The 13,901-nt window shown below is 54.3% G+C and overlaps 7 protein-coding genes across 7 annotated transcripts; 2 read left to right on the top strand and 5 right to left on the bottom strand.

The window, feature by feature from the left end:
- Positions 1-809: 809 nt before the first annotated feature.
- Positions 810-1,762, bottom strand: N656DRAFT_557590 (uncharacterized protein). The gene has a single exon (XM_064810074.1). It carries the CDS (start codon positions 1,600-1,602, stop codon positions 1,069-1,071), a length of 534 nt encoding a protein of 177 aa, XP_064672500.1. The 5' UTR covers positions 1,603-1,762; the 3' UTR covers positions 810-1,068.
- A 398-nt stretch (positions 1,763-2,160) lies between these two features.
- N656DRAFT_705440 (uncharacterized protein) lies at positions 2,161-4,620 on the bottom strand (the record flags this gene model as incomplete). Its single annotated transcript, XM_064811270.1, has 1 exon — positions 2,161-4,620. One exon carries the CDS (start codon positions 4,618-4,620, stop codon positions 2,161-2,163), a length of 2,460 nt encoding a protein of 819 aa, XP_064672501.1.
- Positions 4,621-5,318: 698 nt separating this feature from the next.
- N656DRAFT_705608 (uncharacterized protein) lies at positions 5,319-6,831 on the bottom strand (the record flags this gene model as incomplete). Its single annotated transcript, XM_064811284.1, has 4 exons — positions 5,319-6,178; positions 6,256-6,540; positions 6,580-6,671; positions 6,734-6,831. 4 exons carry the CDS (start codon positions 6,829-6,831, stop codon positions 5,319-5,321), a joined length of 1,335 nt encoding a protein of 444 aa, XP_064672502.1.
- Positions 6,832-7,457: 626 nt separating this feature from the next.
- On the top strand, positions 7,458-8,695 carry N656DRAFT_728031 (uncharacterized protein). Its single transcript, XM_064812591.1, has 3 exons — positions 7,458-7,621; positions 7,681-7,898; positions 7,959-8,695. Exons 1-3 carry the CDS (start codon positions 7,579-7,581, stop codon positions 8,412-8,414), a joined length of 717 nt encoding a protein of 238 aa, XP_064672503.1. The 5' UTR covers positions 7,458-7,578; the 3' UTR covers positions 8,415-8,695.
- On the bottom strand, positions 8,599-9,442 carry N656DRAFT_777139 (uncharacterized protein). Its single transcript, XM_064814766.1, has 4 exons — positions 9,367-9,442; positions 9,128-9,212; positions 8,917-8,977; positions 8,599-8,845 (listed from the first exon to the last, which is right to left on the bottom strand). The coding sequence occupies exons 1-4, from the start codon at positions 9,369-9,371 to the stop codon at positions 8,778-8,780; spliced, it is 219 nt and encodes a 72-aa protein (XP_064672504.1). The 5' UTR covers positions 9,372-9,442; the 3' UTR covers positions 8,599-8,777.
- Positions 9,443-10,003: 561 nt separating this feature from the next.
- Positions 10,004-11,198, bottom strand: N656DRAFT_767059 (t-SNARE; the record flags this gene model as incomplete). Its single annotated transcript, XM_064813529.1, has 3 exons — positions 10,004-10,491; positions 10,548-11,116; positions 11,176-11,198. The coding sequence occupies 3 exons, from the start codon at positions 11,196-11,198 to the stop codon at positions 10,004-10,006; spliced, it is 1,080 nt and encodes a 359-aa protein (XP_064672505.1).
- A 545-nt stretch (positions 11,199-11,743) lies between these two features.
- On the top strand, positions 11,744-13,015 carry N656DRAFT_557783 (calmodulin). The gene is made up of 7 exons (XM_064810075.1): positions 11,744-11,867; positions 11,973-12,029; positions 12,118-12,133; positions 12,186-12,311; positions 12,368-12,438; positions 12,492-12,633; positions 12,688-13,015. Exons 1-7 carry the CDS (start codon positions 11,865-11,867, stop codon positions 12,720-12,722), a joined length of 450 nt encoding a protein of 149 aa, XP_064672506.1. The 5' UTR covers positions 11,744-11,864; the 3' UTR covers positions 12,723-13,015.
- Positions 13,016-13,901: the final 886 nt, after the last annotated feature.

A 13,901-nucleotide genomic window follows, 5' to 3' on the forward strand; every position in this document is an offset into this window, starting at 1 on the left:
TCGCAGCAAATAAACTCCCAATGCGATGCACAACGATGCAGCGAAACGATTGGAAACGCTGCAAAAACTGTCTTTCGGGGCGAGAAGATGATGGACTGTAGGAGACAAGATCCAATGGCACCTCAATCAGGAGATGAAGGCAGTTAGTTGAAGAGTCAGTCGGGGTAGGAATTGACCGGTTCGGATGTCGATAGTCGGTGGGGGGATGGGGCTGCTTTTAACTTGGACTGGGACTCAGCAGTCACCGAATGTAGTCCAAGGAAATCGGTCAAGCGGGTGTCAAAGAGTAGACTGAGGGCCTGGATCTGAACGATGTGTGAACCCTCTTTGGGACAAGAGGCCAAGAGCTCGTCGGAGAGATTGCGGGGGGGTTTATGGTGAAAGAGAGTGATGGCAGTTGCTGTATGACTGCGAACGTGGGCAGTGTGCTCAAGCCACTTTGAACCCAAGACGTTAGTGGATTGGAGGGCGTGCTGTTGACATGGGAAGCGGAAGGAGGATGAAAATAAAATCAATTACATGGAATAAACCCAAAGGCCAACCAGATGCGCTCCTGGGTAAACCCACATCCTGTCTGTCCACCTACGAGTCACAACCTCGAAGTTTTCGTTCGTGTCGCCGCTCTGCAGGAACGCCTACTTCGGAAGCAGGGTTTTCCAGACTTCATTCGGTGTTCTTTGACCCCAGCTCCCCAGCCACAACCCCTGCCCGGTTACAATGGTGGGGGCAGTGGCAGTTTGGCACCAGCCCGGCTCTGTGGGGTCTGTTTGAGCCTTCCAGGTGGCTACGGAACGCCACGATGGAGTGCATGTGAAATTTCACGAATGAAGTTAAGCCTCTCTCTCCAACACTTTTTGGCTGACCACTGCCATAACAATCCAAGCTCCCAAGACATCCGTCAGTCCAGGAACCAATAATACTCAATTTGCTCGTTCACAGGAGTCTTGAATGATTTATGCCGATGAGATCAGGAAGGATGGGTGATAAAGTAACAACGTTTAGTACATTACTCCTCTGTTGTCCCAACTCCTACCTTCCTTACGGAGTACTACCTGGACATCTGCGATTTCAGCCATCTCTGGGCAGATCCAGTGTCGCGTGATGCAGTCTCTTATGGCCCAAAGGACTCACCGAGCTCGTGGGCCACACCCTGACAGCCTCGAACAAAAACCCCAAGACGGGACGGTGGGGCATACTCTCAGCCGAAAAGGAAGGGCTCTTACCTTCGTACCTTAGCATTGTGTTCTCCGGCCTGAGATGCTTCGACTCTTTCAGACCAGTGAACCCGGTGATGGGATAGCCCTGGTGCAAGAACCAATATCCTCTCACTTCACTCGATCTAGACGACCTATACCTTACTGCGCTGCTACGTGTGTCCATAGGAAGCCAGGAACTGCCCCTACCTACTACATGATCGGTGTTGGGTGGCGATCTCATGGGCGTCCACCTCTCACTCTTGCCGTTTCCATGGATCGCCGAACCACATCCATGGATGGAGGCTTTACGCAGGGCTGGTAAGTAAAGCGCTGCAGAGTTAGGTAAGTAATCATGCTTGCGTGCAGGTGGTTGGCCTATAACTCTAGATCCAGCATCGACAAGCATGACTTATAACCTAATACGACGGCTCAAACCCCGACCCCCACGTCCCCAACTTTCAAGCTATAGTCCACAGAGCCGCAGTGAAGCGCCCAATTACTCACAGCATCGGGCTGTAAGCCCTTACCACTTCGGAGCGGGCATATCTGAAACCCTGTCCTGGGCCATTAGGAGGGTGCTCTATGTTCTCGGCGCATCAAGTCGCCCTCCATGCCCAGTAGTAGTATGGTGTCCATTACCATATCTGTTTCCTTGTACGAGCGGAGAGCCTGTTGATCCCCAAGTATCTAGTAGTGAACCTGTAGTTTACATGTGCACAAACAACAAATGCGTAGCGTTCCCTTCCCTTTCCGTGCGCCGCCAATATGCAGCTCTATTGGGTTTCATAGACCCCTCCCTTCCATTCAAAAGCACACAACGAGGAAGGGGGCAAAACGACTGGGAAGACCGCCTCATTCGCTCCTCCCAAAGATGACCAAGCAGACAAGCCAAATACTAAACCCCCCAAATCAAGATCGACATGCCGCCCACTGACCCGCCCTACCGCCGTGCTTTTCCCTCAGTTTACGCTTTCTTCTCACGACCACCCTCAGACGCCCCAGGGACGGCATCCTCCTCCTCTTCGTCCCGCTCATGCTCCATCTCTTCCTCAATATCCTCCACCTCCTCTTCGGATATGTGCGGGGTGGCGCCAGAAGAAGCAGGCAAACGATGGTGATGATCCGGGGCCATCACCACGTCCCCAGCAGCACCACTCATCTGCCACTCCATGAGCTTGCTGAACGCACTGTCCTTATTTGCACTAAGCTCAGCATAGCTGCCAATCTCAGCCACAGTCCCCTCACTCGACAGAACAATAATCTTGTCGGACCTCTTAATAGTCGAGAGGCGGTGTGCGATAGAGATAGTAGTCCTATGGCCTTTAAGCAGAGCCGCAAGCGCCGAGTTGACGAGCGTCTCGGACTCGGCGTCGAGCGCTGACGTGGCCTCGTCGAGGATGAGAATGTCCGGGTCCTTGAGCAGCGCCCGCGCGATCGCGATGCGCTGCTTCTGCCCGCCCGACAGCTGCGCGCCCCGAGCTCCGACCTGCGTTTCAAGCCCCTCGGGGAAGTCGCTGATGAAGCCGCAGTTGGCTTTGCGCGCCGCCGCAATGATTTCGTCCCGTGTGGCGGAGGGCTTGCCGTAGGCAATGTTTTCTGCGATTGTGCCAGAGAAGAGCACGGGTTCCTGGGCTACCATGCCGATACGCCGGCGCAAGGACTTGGCGTTCATCTTGGCGATGTCAACGCCGTTGATTGTGATGGAGCCTGATGTTGGGTTGTAGAACCGCAGTAGCAATGAAGCGACGGTGGACTTGCCGCCTCCTGATGGCCCGACGATGCAAACGTTGCTTCCCGAGGGAATCTCGAAATCGAGGCCGTTGAAGATTGTCACGGCGGGCCGCGTCGGGTAGGCAAATGTGACGTTTGAAAACTTGATAGGGCCCTGAGCAGAAGTTACTTTCACTCCTACCGTGGACGGGATCGAGGGGTTCCGGTCCTGAAGTTCAAACAGGCGGCTGGCGGCGCCGACTCCCTTCATAAGTTCTGAGTAGAAGCCGCTGACGCCGAAGAGACTGGATCCCGCAAAGACCGTATACATCATGAAAGACGTCAGGTCGCCCAGTGTCATGGCTCCAGATCGGACCAGGTTACCCCCTACGATCAGCATGGCCAAGACAGTCATATTGCCCGCCCAGCTGGTCGAGGCGAAGAAGGTCCCGGATATGAGCGCATCCCGCTTGCCCAGCGCAAAGATCTTCTTGACCTGCTTGTTGTACCTGCCAATCTCCTGGACCTCGCCGGCGAAAGCCTGGCTGGTCTTGATGTTGCCCAGCCGCTCTTCGGCGATCTTCATCAGCGAACCCACATTCTTCTGGATTTGCCGACTAAGATTCCGGATCGCGCGTCCATAGACGAAGGCGCCGAGAGCGATAGGCGGGACCACGACGAGGATGATGGACGTCAGCTTTGGGCTCAGCCAGGCCATGGCAGCGAATCCCGCAGCGCCGCTGACCATCGACCTAAGACCGTCAGAGACATTCTGGGTTATGCTCTTGCCGACAATAACCGTATCCGAGTTCAAGCGTGAAATCAGGTCGCCCACACGGTTGGCATCGAAGAACTCGGCGTCTTGGACGTACGTCCGGCGGTAGAGCTGGGTCCGCAGCCGCGCAACCACGCGCTCGCCAACGATCCTGAGCAGAATAATCCTCCCAAAGTTTGCCGTCGCTCCAATGGTAAGCAAGGTACCCAGGCCAACAAAGAACTGTGTCAATGTGAAGCCAAAGAGTCGCACCTCCTCCGTAGGACCCTTGGTCGCGAGATCGAGGACCCGGCCTACCGTGAAGGGGACCGACATCGTGACGGCTGACGAGATAAGCAGCAAGACAAAAGCGGCGCCTAGCCACCTGACCTCGGGCCGCGCGATCTTGATCAGCCGCCAGACTTCGGCCAGTCCGGGCTTACCTTCCTGGCCTTTGCCCTCCTTCGACAAGCGCGCGCTCATGTTGATGTGTGCTGCTTTGGCTGCTTTCTCGCTCCTTTGGAACCCATGAGCCTCAAAATGTTGGTCTACCTCCTTCGGGCCGACAGGGGCAGGTAGGTTCTTGCTACTCTTGCTACCGGTGGTGTCATCTTGCTGTTCTTGAAGCGGCCGCGTCGTGGAGAGCTGCCGTATGATATTGACCGGAGGCGCCCACACCGGCTGCCTTGCTAGTTGGCGGGGCCCACGCGGTAGTAAGTTAGGCGAGGTGTTTGTCGCAGCGACTGGCGCAGAGGTAAGGGGTAATATGGGCGTCTTTCCGGCTCGGGGGCTCGAGGAGAATGCATGGTGCAGAGGTGGATTCAAGGCGTTTCGAGTCGCAGAGAGTCTCCCGTTCAGGCCCAGCGGCAACGAAGAAGAAACCAACGCTGGTGCAGGCGCTGCTCCATGAGCGACGGCGAAGGCGACGCCGCGTTGCGGGAGCAGCGCGACGCGGCGCATCGCCGCCGGTGCTGCTCCCAAACCCATCACGTCGTTCGGCTTTGTCGTTGGAAAACTAAATGCCAGTGTTGACTTTGTCTACCTTGAGAGATTCGATCGCCGGCGGACGGTCATGTCGGGTGTGCGGAGGTGAATTGGGAGTTCTTGACCGCCCATGCCGGCGCAGTTTGCTGTGAACTGTCGGAGGTTTGTGAGGTCGAGAAGGAAAGAAAAACCCGGGCCGATCAAGCCAAGGCTCGGCCGAATCAAGAAGCAGATCCCTGACGCACATCGGGATTTCGTCATGTGGAATCGCCGAGCTTCTGGTGGTGGCTTGGCAGGCCGGTCAGTGCACCCTCCCCTGGCGATCGCACAGCTCTGTGAATATGGCCGGCAATAGGGGCTCAGTGAGCTTCCAGCGGTTGAATTCAGTGGCTGTTCTGCTCTCACGGGCATACCTTGACCTCATGGATGAAGCCCTACAATATCAATGACAGTTTTGCCCAAGATCAACCCCTTGTCTCTCAGGGACATCTTGCTCCAAGGTAAAGTAAACCCAAACAATGACCTATGTCACCCAATAATGCGCAGCTCATCCCCAATCAACTCGTGAGGCTATGAAACCTCGTACACACGGGTAAAAAGCTGTTAAGTAAGAAACGCCACGATCCCAGACTAACCTCCCAACTCCCCCCGTAGGAAGAATGACAACCTAAGGTCTAGGAGCCATGGCTGTCCTTCCTGAGCATCTCCTTGACCTCCGCATCGATCCCATCGTCGCCGCCAAGATCAGGAAAATCTTCTGATGCCTCAATCTTGCGTTTCTTAGAAGATCCGTTCAATGGTACGGCCTGATATTGCGACGCAAGGTTTGAGAGTATCTCTATCCCTGGAGCAGAGGTCGCAAATGGAGATTGAGTGTTCATTGGAACCGCGTTGCTGTGGAACGGGACAGAATTGGGCTGGCCATTATGAGGCTCGGAGGCGGTGGCTGCCTGATCGTACATGTCGCCAACATGGTCCTGGACGTGAGGTGGCGTGAGGGCCTCTACTTGCGGCCGCTCAGGCTCAGGAACGGGGCTTCCAGAAGTGCGGTCACCCGCCGACTGCTCTTGATTATGCGCGGGGAGACCGCTGATAATGGCGAGTTCTACCGACTGCTTCTTCTGCTCGATCTCAGTCCTGCGACCACTCAGCTCCCTCATGAATTGCTCTTCGAGGTCAAGCGCTTCACGGTTCGTTGCAAGAACCTTCTCTAAACTCCGGAGCAGCTCCCTCCGCGCCCGGATGCATTCTGTGACAGCGCCCTCAGCATTGGCCAAGGACTTGAGAAGCCCATTAAGACGCGCGGCCCGGACCGGCAGGGCTGCTGTGGTAGCGGCTGGGTCGGTGAGCCTCTCGTACTCGGTGTTGGCCGAATTGAGTGCGCTCTTCATTGGCTGGAGGCTCTTCGTGACGGCCTGTTGCGGCGCCACCAAGGGAGCGAGCTCTGGGGGTATCGAAGATGCCGAGGCTGCAGAGCTGAACATAGGACCGCCAAAGCCACCGACGTTCGCTGCGGGCCGTGTCTTATCGATCTCTGAAGGCATGTTAGCATAACTGTTCGACATTTAAGAAGAGATGAAAAGAAAGTCTATCACCAATCCGCTCACTTACCGGCCAGCTTAGCTTCCAAATCCAGTAAGACCTCTCTGTCGAAGATGCCGCGCTCTTTCCACACATCCACAACCCTTCGCAACTTGGATTGGACGTCTGCTGTAGCGCCTTTATATGCTACTGCCGTGGCATCCGCAATGAATGGCGTGAACGCGTTGAGGAAGTCGTCTTTATGGCGGGCCTTTGACTGCTGTGTCACTTCTATTGACGGAAATTGGGTTAGCAGAACATACACGACCAGATTGTAAATCCAGATACAATTTGGATGCGCCAAACAGGGTTGTGCTTAGCAAGACATCTGAAATGTGTCGCAAGGGTACTGACCGTTTGCCAGATAGATCATATTCAACCTCTTCGCGCTGGGTAGGTCTCTTAGTTTCGTTAACCAAAGGTGGACTGTCTGAGATGCATGTCGTCTTTGATGACATGGTTAGCGGACACATGAACAAAAAGAAACTCTGGTCGTCCTGAGGCTTACCGATGAAACATAATCCATTGGGCTGTGGTTGCGATGCTATCGTGGCTTTCATTCAGTGCCGAGAGCTTGGAGAGCACGGCATCATCTGTGTAGGCCATGGCGAACGGTAAATGGACAGCCTAACAAAAGAATTGCGAAGCTGGTCGATGGGACAACCCGGGAGATACCAGAGCCGTGCTGATGGGTCGAATGCCTGGTGAAAGTAATGCCGGCAAAGCGATGGACGAGATGAATATTTATGGTGTTTTGTGCTTGCTCCCAATCAGAAGCTCATACAATTACAATTCAAGATGAACCTTGATGAGAAGCTGGCGCGACGCCAAACTTCTCTGCAGATTTATCTTTGCCACAAGATCGCTCACTGTGCACCTCATCCGCTTTCAGAATATCTAATGAGGTCACTGGGCAGCATGTCCTGGCTCTTCAAGAGATGATGTGTGGTCTGCTTGTTGCAAGAATTGAGAAGGGAACAAAACAATGCGTGTGAACCGCGAAAGCAGGAAGCCAAACTGGAGCTATCTTAGCGGCATCAGTGGAGCGCATCTATGCTACATGCATGGAAGCCCTCGATAATAGAACACCTTTACTTTAACACAGTCATGACTGCCCCGATAAATCGATATGGCCCCCTGCAGCGTCCCAGCGCCCCACCAGGATTCACCTCAAACGACCCAGCCTACAAGCCTCCCAGCGCTGTTCAGCAATCTGGCGCGATCAACGGCTACTGTCATATTTCATGTGAGGAGATTGAGGAATTTACTTCCTCAACGCGCTTGTATCTTTCCAAAGTTTGCACCCATCTCGTCACAAAATAAATCCAAATCTTGACTGAGCTGGCCGTCACCATGGCTGACCGATTTCCTTCGCTGGAGGACTTCGACTCGGGCGGTCAGTTGGACGCCTCCTTGCCCACCGACCACTACCTTGTTTTCTGACTTTGCGCACAGCCCAGACAGATATCCGGGACGCATCGGATGCGCCGTCTGCGAGCAACTTTCTAGAGCGAGAGAGGGCCATTCTCGGCGAAGACGCCAGCCAGTTTGCGACAGTGGAGGATGCAGGTATCGACGAAGGAGACGACGATTTGCTAGGGGGTGGTATCAGTTCCTCAAGCAACAATGCCGCATTTGAGAGCCAATTTCCCGACATCACAAGCCCCAACGAGGTACGTAAAGACACGGCTGGTTCCATCCATACTGGGCATGATTTTAACGGGGAGCCGCAGGGTGTCGCACCTGGTGGTACCATCACAGGCACAGGCCCTTCGATCAGCTACAACTCGGGCTATGCGCCGTATACCGAGGAGGAGGAAGAGCCCGAGGTGATCAAGAACTGGCGCGAGAAGCGAGACGCCCAGATTGCGAAGCGAGCCGAGCAGTTTGCCCAGCAGCGCGCCGAGACGATACGCGAGGCGCAGCAAAACATTGACGACTTTTACGAGAACTACAACAACAAGAAGGAGAAGATGATTGCGCAGACCCGTAAGGAGGCTGAGCAGTTCCTCGCCAGCCGCGAGGATACCACCTCGGGCGGGACGAGCTGGGAGCGCATCTCCAAGCTTGTTGACGTCAGTGGAAAGGGAGCAAAGGGTGGTGCAGCCGGGTCGGGGAAGGAGCGGTTCCGTGAACTTCTTATGAGTCTACGGAAGGATGAGAATGCTCCTGGCGCTCAGGGATATTGAAGGACTACTGGCAAGCGTCTAGGCAATGAGTTGCCAAAGGAATGCTTGAAGCCAACCATAGACTATGACAAATGACACCCGGCGGGCGAGTTTAATGTACTTTTACGAGGGCCTTTCTACTTGTATGCATCGGAACTTGGGCAATTTAGCAGTCCAGGCGCCGAGTTTTTATGGGAGTTCAATGTTCACATGAATGACGAGTCGATATCGTGAAGACTACGGAACACAACAAAACCTGGCCTGGCTCGGCATTGCCTCTCTCCAGCAGAGTCCGCCTCTATACCATTTCCGCTCTAGATATACAAGTCGTCATGCAACACCTACATCTCCAGCCAACACAGTCCCTTGGTTGCCGCCCCATCCTCACTTTGCCTCGCTGCTGAACCAGGTGCTGTAGCCAAAGATCCTGCGGCCCATGGCGTACATGGTAGCTATACCGCCGCAAGGCGAAAACAATCAGCGAGCGAACGGAAAATTATTGGAATCATATGTAAAAACATACCGGCGGTGCTGCCCCAGAGCAAGATCACGTAGGGGCGGAGGTACATGTTGCTGCGAGGGTGCTGTTCGTATAGCAAAGAAGGAAGGAATCCGTCAGCCATGGTTCTTCGTATCATGATCTCCGCCCTTCCTTCCGCTGCCACTGTTCCTCCACCGCTCGTCTCCAAACCCCTTTCTGCCTGCCCTCCTTTCCCACACAGGGACACACTCACGATTCGCCAGATGCGCTGGTGAGCGCGGTACGCAGCCTGATAGATCCGCTGCTGCTCGGGGACCTTGTTCGGGGCGTCGACGAGACTGTATTTGTGGGAGAAAAGAGATGTTAGCCCTCTGCTCGGGTCTGCTCGGTGGATCGTACGATTGCGCGGGAAATTCGCAGCATTGTAGCTGCGCGGGGCAGAGGTGAGACTGGCAGTTATTGTCTTGACACCTAAAGGGCTGCTATGCTTACCCCATTTTGAATTGAATGGAGTGGGGATTGCGACTGGAGGTTTGGCAAATCTGGCCGAGGATGTGGTGATAGTGTGGTGCTTTGCTTGTGAGGTGTGAGCTTCCTGTCGAATGACGGACGAGACGAGCAGGGTACCGTACTGAACCGGATTGGCCAATGCTTAGGCTGAGTAAGCAGAGGTTTGGTTCGACGCCAAGAACTGACTCAGCTTCGACACTTCAAGTTGCTGTTTCTTCCACCGTACTCCGTACACAACCCTCTTTAAGGAGCCATCAAGCACATGCACGCTCCTAGGTTTGGGTTTGACTCGAAATCAGTTCCCTGGTCGATCCGTGAAAGCTTCAGATGAAGCCGGCTCGGTCTACTAAAACCACGGCTTGTTATAACCTCGAGATCCTAAAGGCTAAATCGTCCAACAGACCGACGCTCATATAGCCCGATTTACGAGAGCCCTCGTGTTTGATTCATCAATATCATACATGAAGGATACAATACATGCTTAGAACCATCGCCGCTCCTTCGCGAAGTCAGCCCTCCTGTTCCTGTCTCTAGATAAATCCTCCGACATGCGCTCCAAGCGGGATGCCGGGGATGTAGGTTACCTGGTCTCTTGATTCTTCCAGTAATGTGTCTGTCGTCACCTCTCATTTTCAGAAGCTTCAGTGCCCCCGCGCTTCTTCGGCTTGATCAGCAGCAATATTATCATGGCTGCGATAATTAGTAGAAGAAGGAAAATAATCTTTCGCTTAATCGTCTTTCTCTGATAACGCTCAGTTGTCTTGAGTTCCTTTTCGGCCCCTTTCAATTCAGTGGCCATGCGTTCCACGTTGTAGTCGATCCTGTCTAACATGGTGCCCTGGTCGATGACCATGGTCTGAAGGTCTCGGAAGAGGTCCGATAGCTCGATAATGCCTTGGGCGATCTCCTCAATTTCCCGCTCACGTTGGGATATTGCGGCGTCGTTTGAATGCAGAAGCTTTTGGTGGGACGGGGCCTGTAATGTCGATTGCGAGTATGTCCTGTCTGCGTCGGATTCTAGGAGCGACGGATCGGTATAGCTCCCCCCAGCCAAAGGTGTCGAAGAACGTTCGACTGGACTCGCCAGCCCAGCCATGCCTCTGAGCTCTAGAAACAGAAATTAGTCCCCTAAACCACTCAATAGAGTAGGACATCCACCCTACTTTTAAGATAGGCGCTCTGCTTTTTGCGGAACCCGGCGCTCGCCTCCTGGACCCTTGTTGCTAGGTTGATCTTCACATTCTTCGCCATGGTCTCGTCTGCGCGGGTCATCTGGCCGTTAGCTTTCCCCTCGCGCACTAGTTGCTCAATCCTCTGAATGCAACGATGGCAGTCATGGAAGCCGCGCGTGATGACTTGCGTCAGCCGCTCAATCTCCTGCTCCTCGGCCTTCTTGGTCTCCTCGTCATCAAAACCCGGAAGCACATGTTTCTGGTGCAATCGTTCCAACATCTGGCTTTTGCTCGCGATATCGGCTAGCAGCTCCGTAACTTCGTCCGAAATGTCGGCCCACCTCGGCGGCAACAGGTCCATCTCGATCACCGCGTCGCCGTCGTCCACGTCGTATGCGCCCGAAGATAAGAGCCCTCGCCTGTCCTCGTCCGCTGAGAACAACAACCCAGGAGCCCCCCCGCCACCGCCACCGCCGCCAAAGCGGTCGTTCGCGTTAGACGGCCCATACCGGTTGCGCTGAGCCGGGTGATGGGCGTAGGACTGCCGGTAGGAGATGTAGCTGTAGGGTGATGGTCAGCGTTATTATTCAGCTGCGCGGATATCATTCAAAATCCCTACAGGTTCGTGCGGTCTCGCCACATGGCGGACGCAGAAAGGAAGGACAGGTGGGCGTCGGCCCGCCCTGGACGCTACTTATGGAGAGATTGGGCGCTCTTCTTCTTGCTGCCGTGAATTCTCTGGTGAGGCATCACATCGTAAACCGCTTTCGTTATGGCCCGACTGATGACCTAGCTCTGTTGGCTCGGTGATACTCTAGTTTCGGCTGAGGGAGAAAGATGACGACGATGCGCCAGTGACCAGACACAATGGTCAATCGCATTAAGCCGGGGTTCATCAGCTGCGCCTCGGCAGCCAGCTGCTTGCCAGGTGTGGGACCTTGCTGGGCAAAGGTACGTACCTACAACCTTAACACACTTGCATTTGTTAAGCGGAGTGCCTGCTCAATGCTCACTTGGCAGAGATCCGCGCGCAAGGGAGAGGCAGCAACGCAACCTGACGGTTTGACGCCCTGTGACAGCCGCCGGGGGCCCTCATTTTTTGCTGAGGGGGGGGCCCGCTCCCCATCCTTGAAATCTCCAAGGTTGCGCCTCACCATTCAAACCCGCCTTTCCTACTGCATACATAGATCAGATCAGGACTGATTCCCTGCTACAGCCTTCTGCAACGGTTGTGCAGGATTGCTACTTGATTTTTCTTCAAAGATTCCTTATCCAGTGAGGGCGTTCCCCTAGCAGAGACATCAAAAAATGGTCAGTGATTGCTGCGCATGCGATCTATAGGAGGCAGCCCCGCGATCGAGGTGAAGTCGGGCTCCATCCACGACAACAGCAGGCTGATAGCGCTCTCGACAACAGGCCGATTCCCTCACCGAAGAGCAGGTCTCTGAGTTCAAGGAGGCCTTCTCTCTTTTTGTAAGCTTCCCCTTTACCGCCCCTGTTACAGTTTTACCATCCTCCCCCCCCCCCACACCCACGAGCCAACGTGCTAATCCCGGGACAGGACAAGGACGGCGATGGTTGGTGCCTTGCTGCTACGTTCCCGAAAATCGATGCTTAAACCCTGAGCAGGACAGATCACAACGAAGGAGCTGGGCACCGTGATGCGCTCGCTTGGCCAAAACCCCTCCGAGTCGGAATTACAGGACATGATAAACGAGGTTGACGCCGACAACAATGGCACGATTGACTTTCCTGGTATGACGATCCAAGTCCACATGAAGGCGCCAGCTACGGATACTCATAGACACTAGAGTTCCTTACCATGATGGCGAGGAAGATGAAGGACACCGATTCCGAGGAGGAGATCCGCGAGGCATTTAAGGTATGTGCGCGTCAGGAATCAGCGGCCCTTAACTCGCTAACCTCTGGAACCAGGTCTTTGACCGCGACAACAACGGATTCATCTCGGCAGCCGAGCTTCGCCACGTCATGACGTCGATTGGTGAGAAGCTGACTGACGACGAGGTCGATGAGATGATTCGCGAAGCCGATCAGGATGGTGACGGGCGTATTGACTGTGCGTGTCATGAGTTTTCCACCGAGCCTGAACGCTTGCTAACGCATAATTCAGACAACGAGTTCGTGCAGCTCATGATGCAGAAGTAATCAGTCTACCTATCAGCGATATCCCTCCCAACGGCCTTACGAACAATTACGCCTTGCTTTTCAGATTGGTGTTTGCGTTTGGTTCCAGATGCAACTGGGTAGCTTCGGATCGCGTACCGCAGAGGCTTGATATCAAAGCGCATGGATTCTCTTGTCATTCCTCTAGGTGTCATGCTCGACTCACGTTTCCGTTCTTATCCCCCTAAAAGTCCGAGCATGTGAGCATCACAGCCCGACGAAGTGACAGCCATAATTGGGAGATTCTGATGGAGGAACTCTCTGCTGTACGGTCCGAAGCCGTGTTATTTTCCCTTCCGCTTACGATTAGAGTGGACTTGCTGTTGGCCCAGCCCAAGACTTCGTCGTTGATACTGCAATGCGCCTATCATGACAAACAACATCAAACGACTGAGCCCCGTTGCCGTTAAAGCTGCGACCCTCGTGGTGTTTCTGAAAGGCGGTGAAAATATTTTTTGATAAGCCTCGTCCCATTCCAACCATTCATGTCACCGTCCAGACTGCTGGATGGCCCAATCGTCTGGGACGGGTTTACAGCGCTAGGTGGTAATAGAGTGTAAAACATGCATGCCGGTTGTGGCAGTGCTCGCTGTCATAGCGGAACGGATCGACTGCCACGCTGTAGTTCCCCCTCCTGGAACCTGCCGTCAAGCCATTTGTTTCTTACTACTGCAGCCCTATAGGGATTATCTTGGAGGTGGGGAAGGGTGCAGTGATCTTCTTTCCTGCTTGGCAGCGGAACTATAGGGCTGAGCTTGATGCATGGAGGCGGTGCACTGCCTCGCTGATGCTTATACGGAGGAGGGTGCGGGCCGGAGCGGTCTTGATCACCCGGTCAGCGTACATACGATGATGACGGCACGGCGGCACCAAGGGGAAATGGCGGAGTAGGTCCTTTCGGGTGACATACCTCGTAGAACCTCATGTAGGATGGTGATGGTGGCGGTTGTAGTGCACCATTTCAACTACTACCTATCGAAAAGTACCTAGTTTTACATCAGTTAGCGTGAAGTTGCGAGCGGTTACCGCAAGCACCTATATAAGCTAAATCAAGGTTGTGACATGACACATACGACCATACCTACTGGAAAGCTCGGGATCCCGTCCGCTCTCCCCTAGATAAACCAGTAAGGGCCAGATTAGTAGTTGGGTCGGTGACGA

Source organism: Canariomyces notabilis, assembly GCF_033297395.1.
Source record: "Canariomyces notabilis strain CBS 508.74 unplaced genomic scaffold N656scaffold_5, whole genome shotgun sequence".
In the NCBI taxonomy this organism is placed as follows: Eukaryota; Fungi; Ascomycota; class Sordariomycetes; order Sordariales; family Chaetomiaceae; genus Canariomyces; species Canariomyces notabilis.

What these genes read in the sequence shown, in the direction of transcription:
- N656DRAFT_557783 (XM_064810075.1), top strand. An exon ending in TGGCACGATTGACTTTCCTG is followed by an intron (nt 12,312 to 12,367) that starts GTATGACGATCC and finishes CATAGACACTAG; the next exon opens with AGTTCCTTACCATGATGGCG. An exon ending in AGATCCGCGAGGCATTTAAG is followed by an intron (nt 12,439 to 12,491) that starts GTATGTGCGCGT and finishes CTCTGGAACCAG; the next exon opens with GTCTTTGACCGCGACAACAA.
- N656DRAFT_777139 (XM_064814766.1), bottom strand. An exon ending in ACCAGCGCATCTGGCGAATC is followed by an intron (nt 8,978 to 9,127) that starts GTGAGTGTGTCC and finishes CTATACGAACAG; the next exon opens with CACCCTCGCAGCAACATGTA. An exon ending in GCTCTGGGGCAGCACCGCCG is followed by an intron (nt 8,846 to 8,916) that starts GTATGTTTTTAC and finishes GCGGCGGTATAG; the next exon opens with CTACCATGTACGCCATGGGC.
- N656DRAFT_728031 (XM_064812591.1), top strand. Translation starts at nt 7,579, where the DNA reads ATGGCTGACCGATTTCCTTCGCTGGAGGACTTCGACTCGGGCG. An exon ending in GGAGGACTTCGACTCGGGCG is followed by an intron (nt 7,622 to 7,680) that starts GTCAGTTGGACG and finishes CTTTGCGCACAG; the next exon opens with CCCAGACAGATATCCGGGAC. An exon ending in ACATCACAAGCCCCAACGAG is followed by an intron (nt 7,899 to 7,958) that starts GTACGTAAAGAC and finishes GGGGAGCCGCAG; the next exon opens with GGTGTCGCACCTGGTGGTAC.
- N656DRAFT_557590 (XM_064810074.1), bottom strand. Translation starts at nt 1,602, where the DNA reads ATGCTTGTCGATGCTGGATCTAGAGTTATAGGCCAACCACCTGCACGC.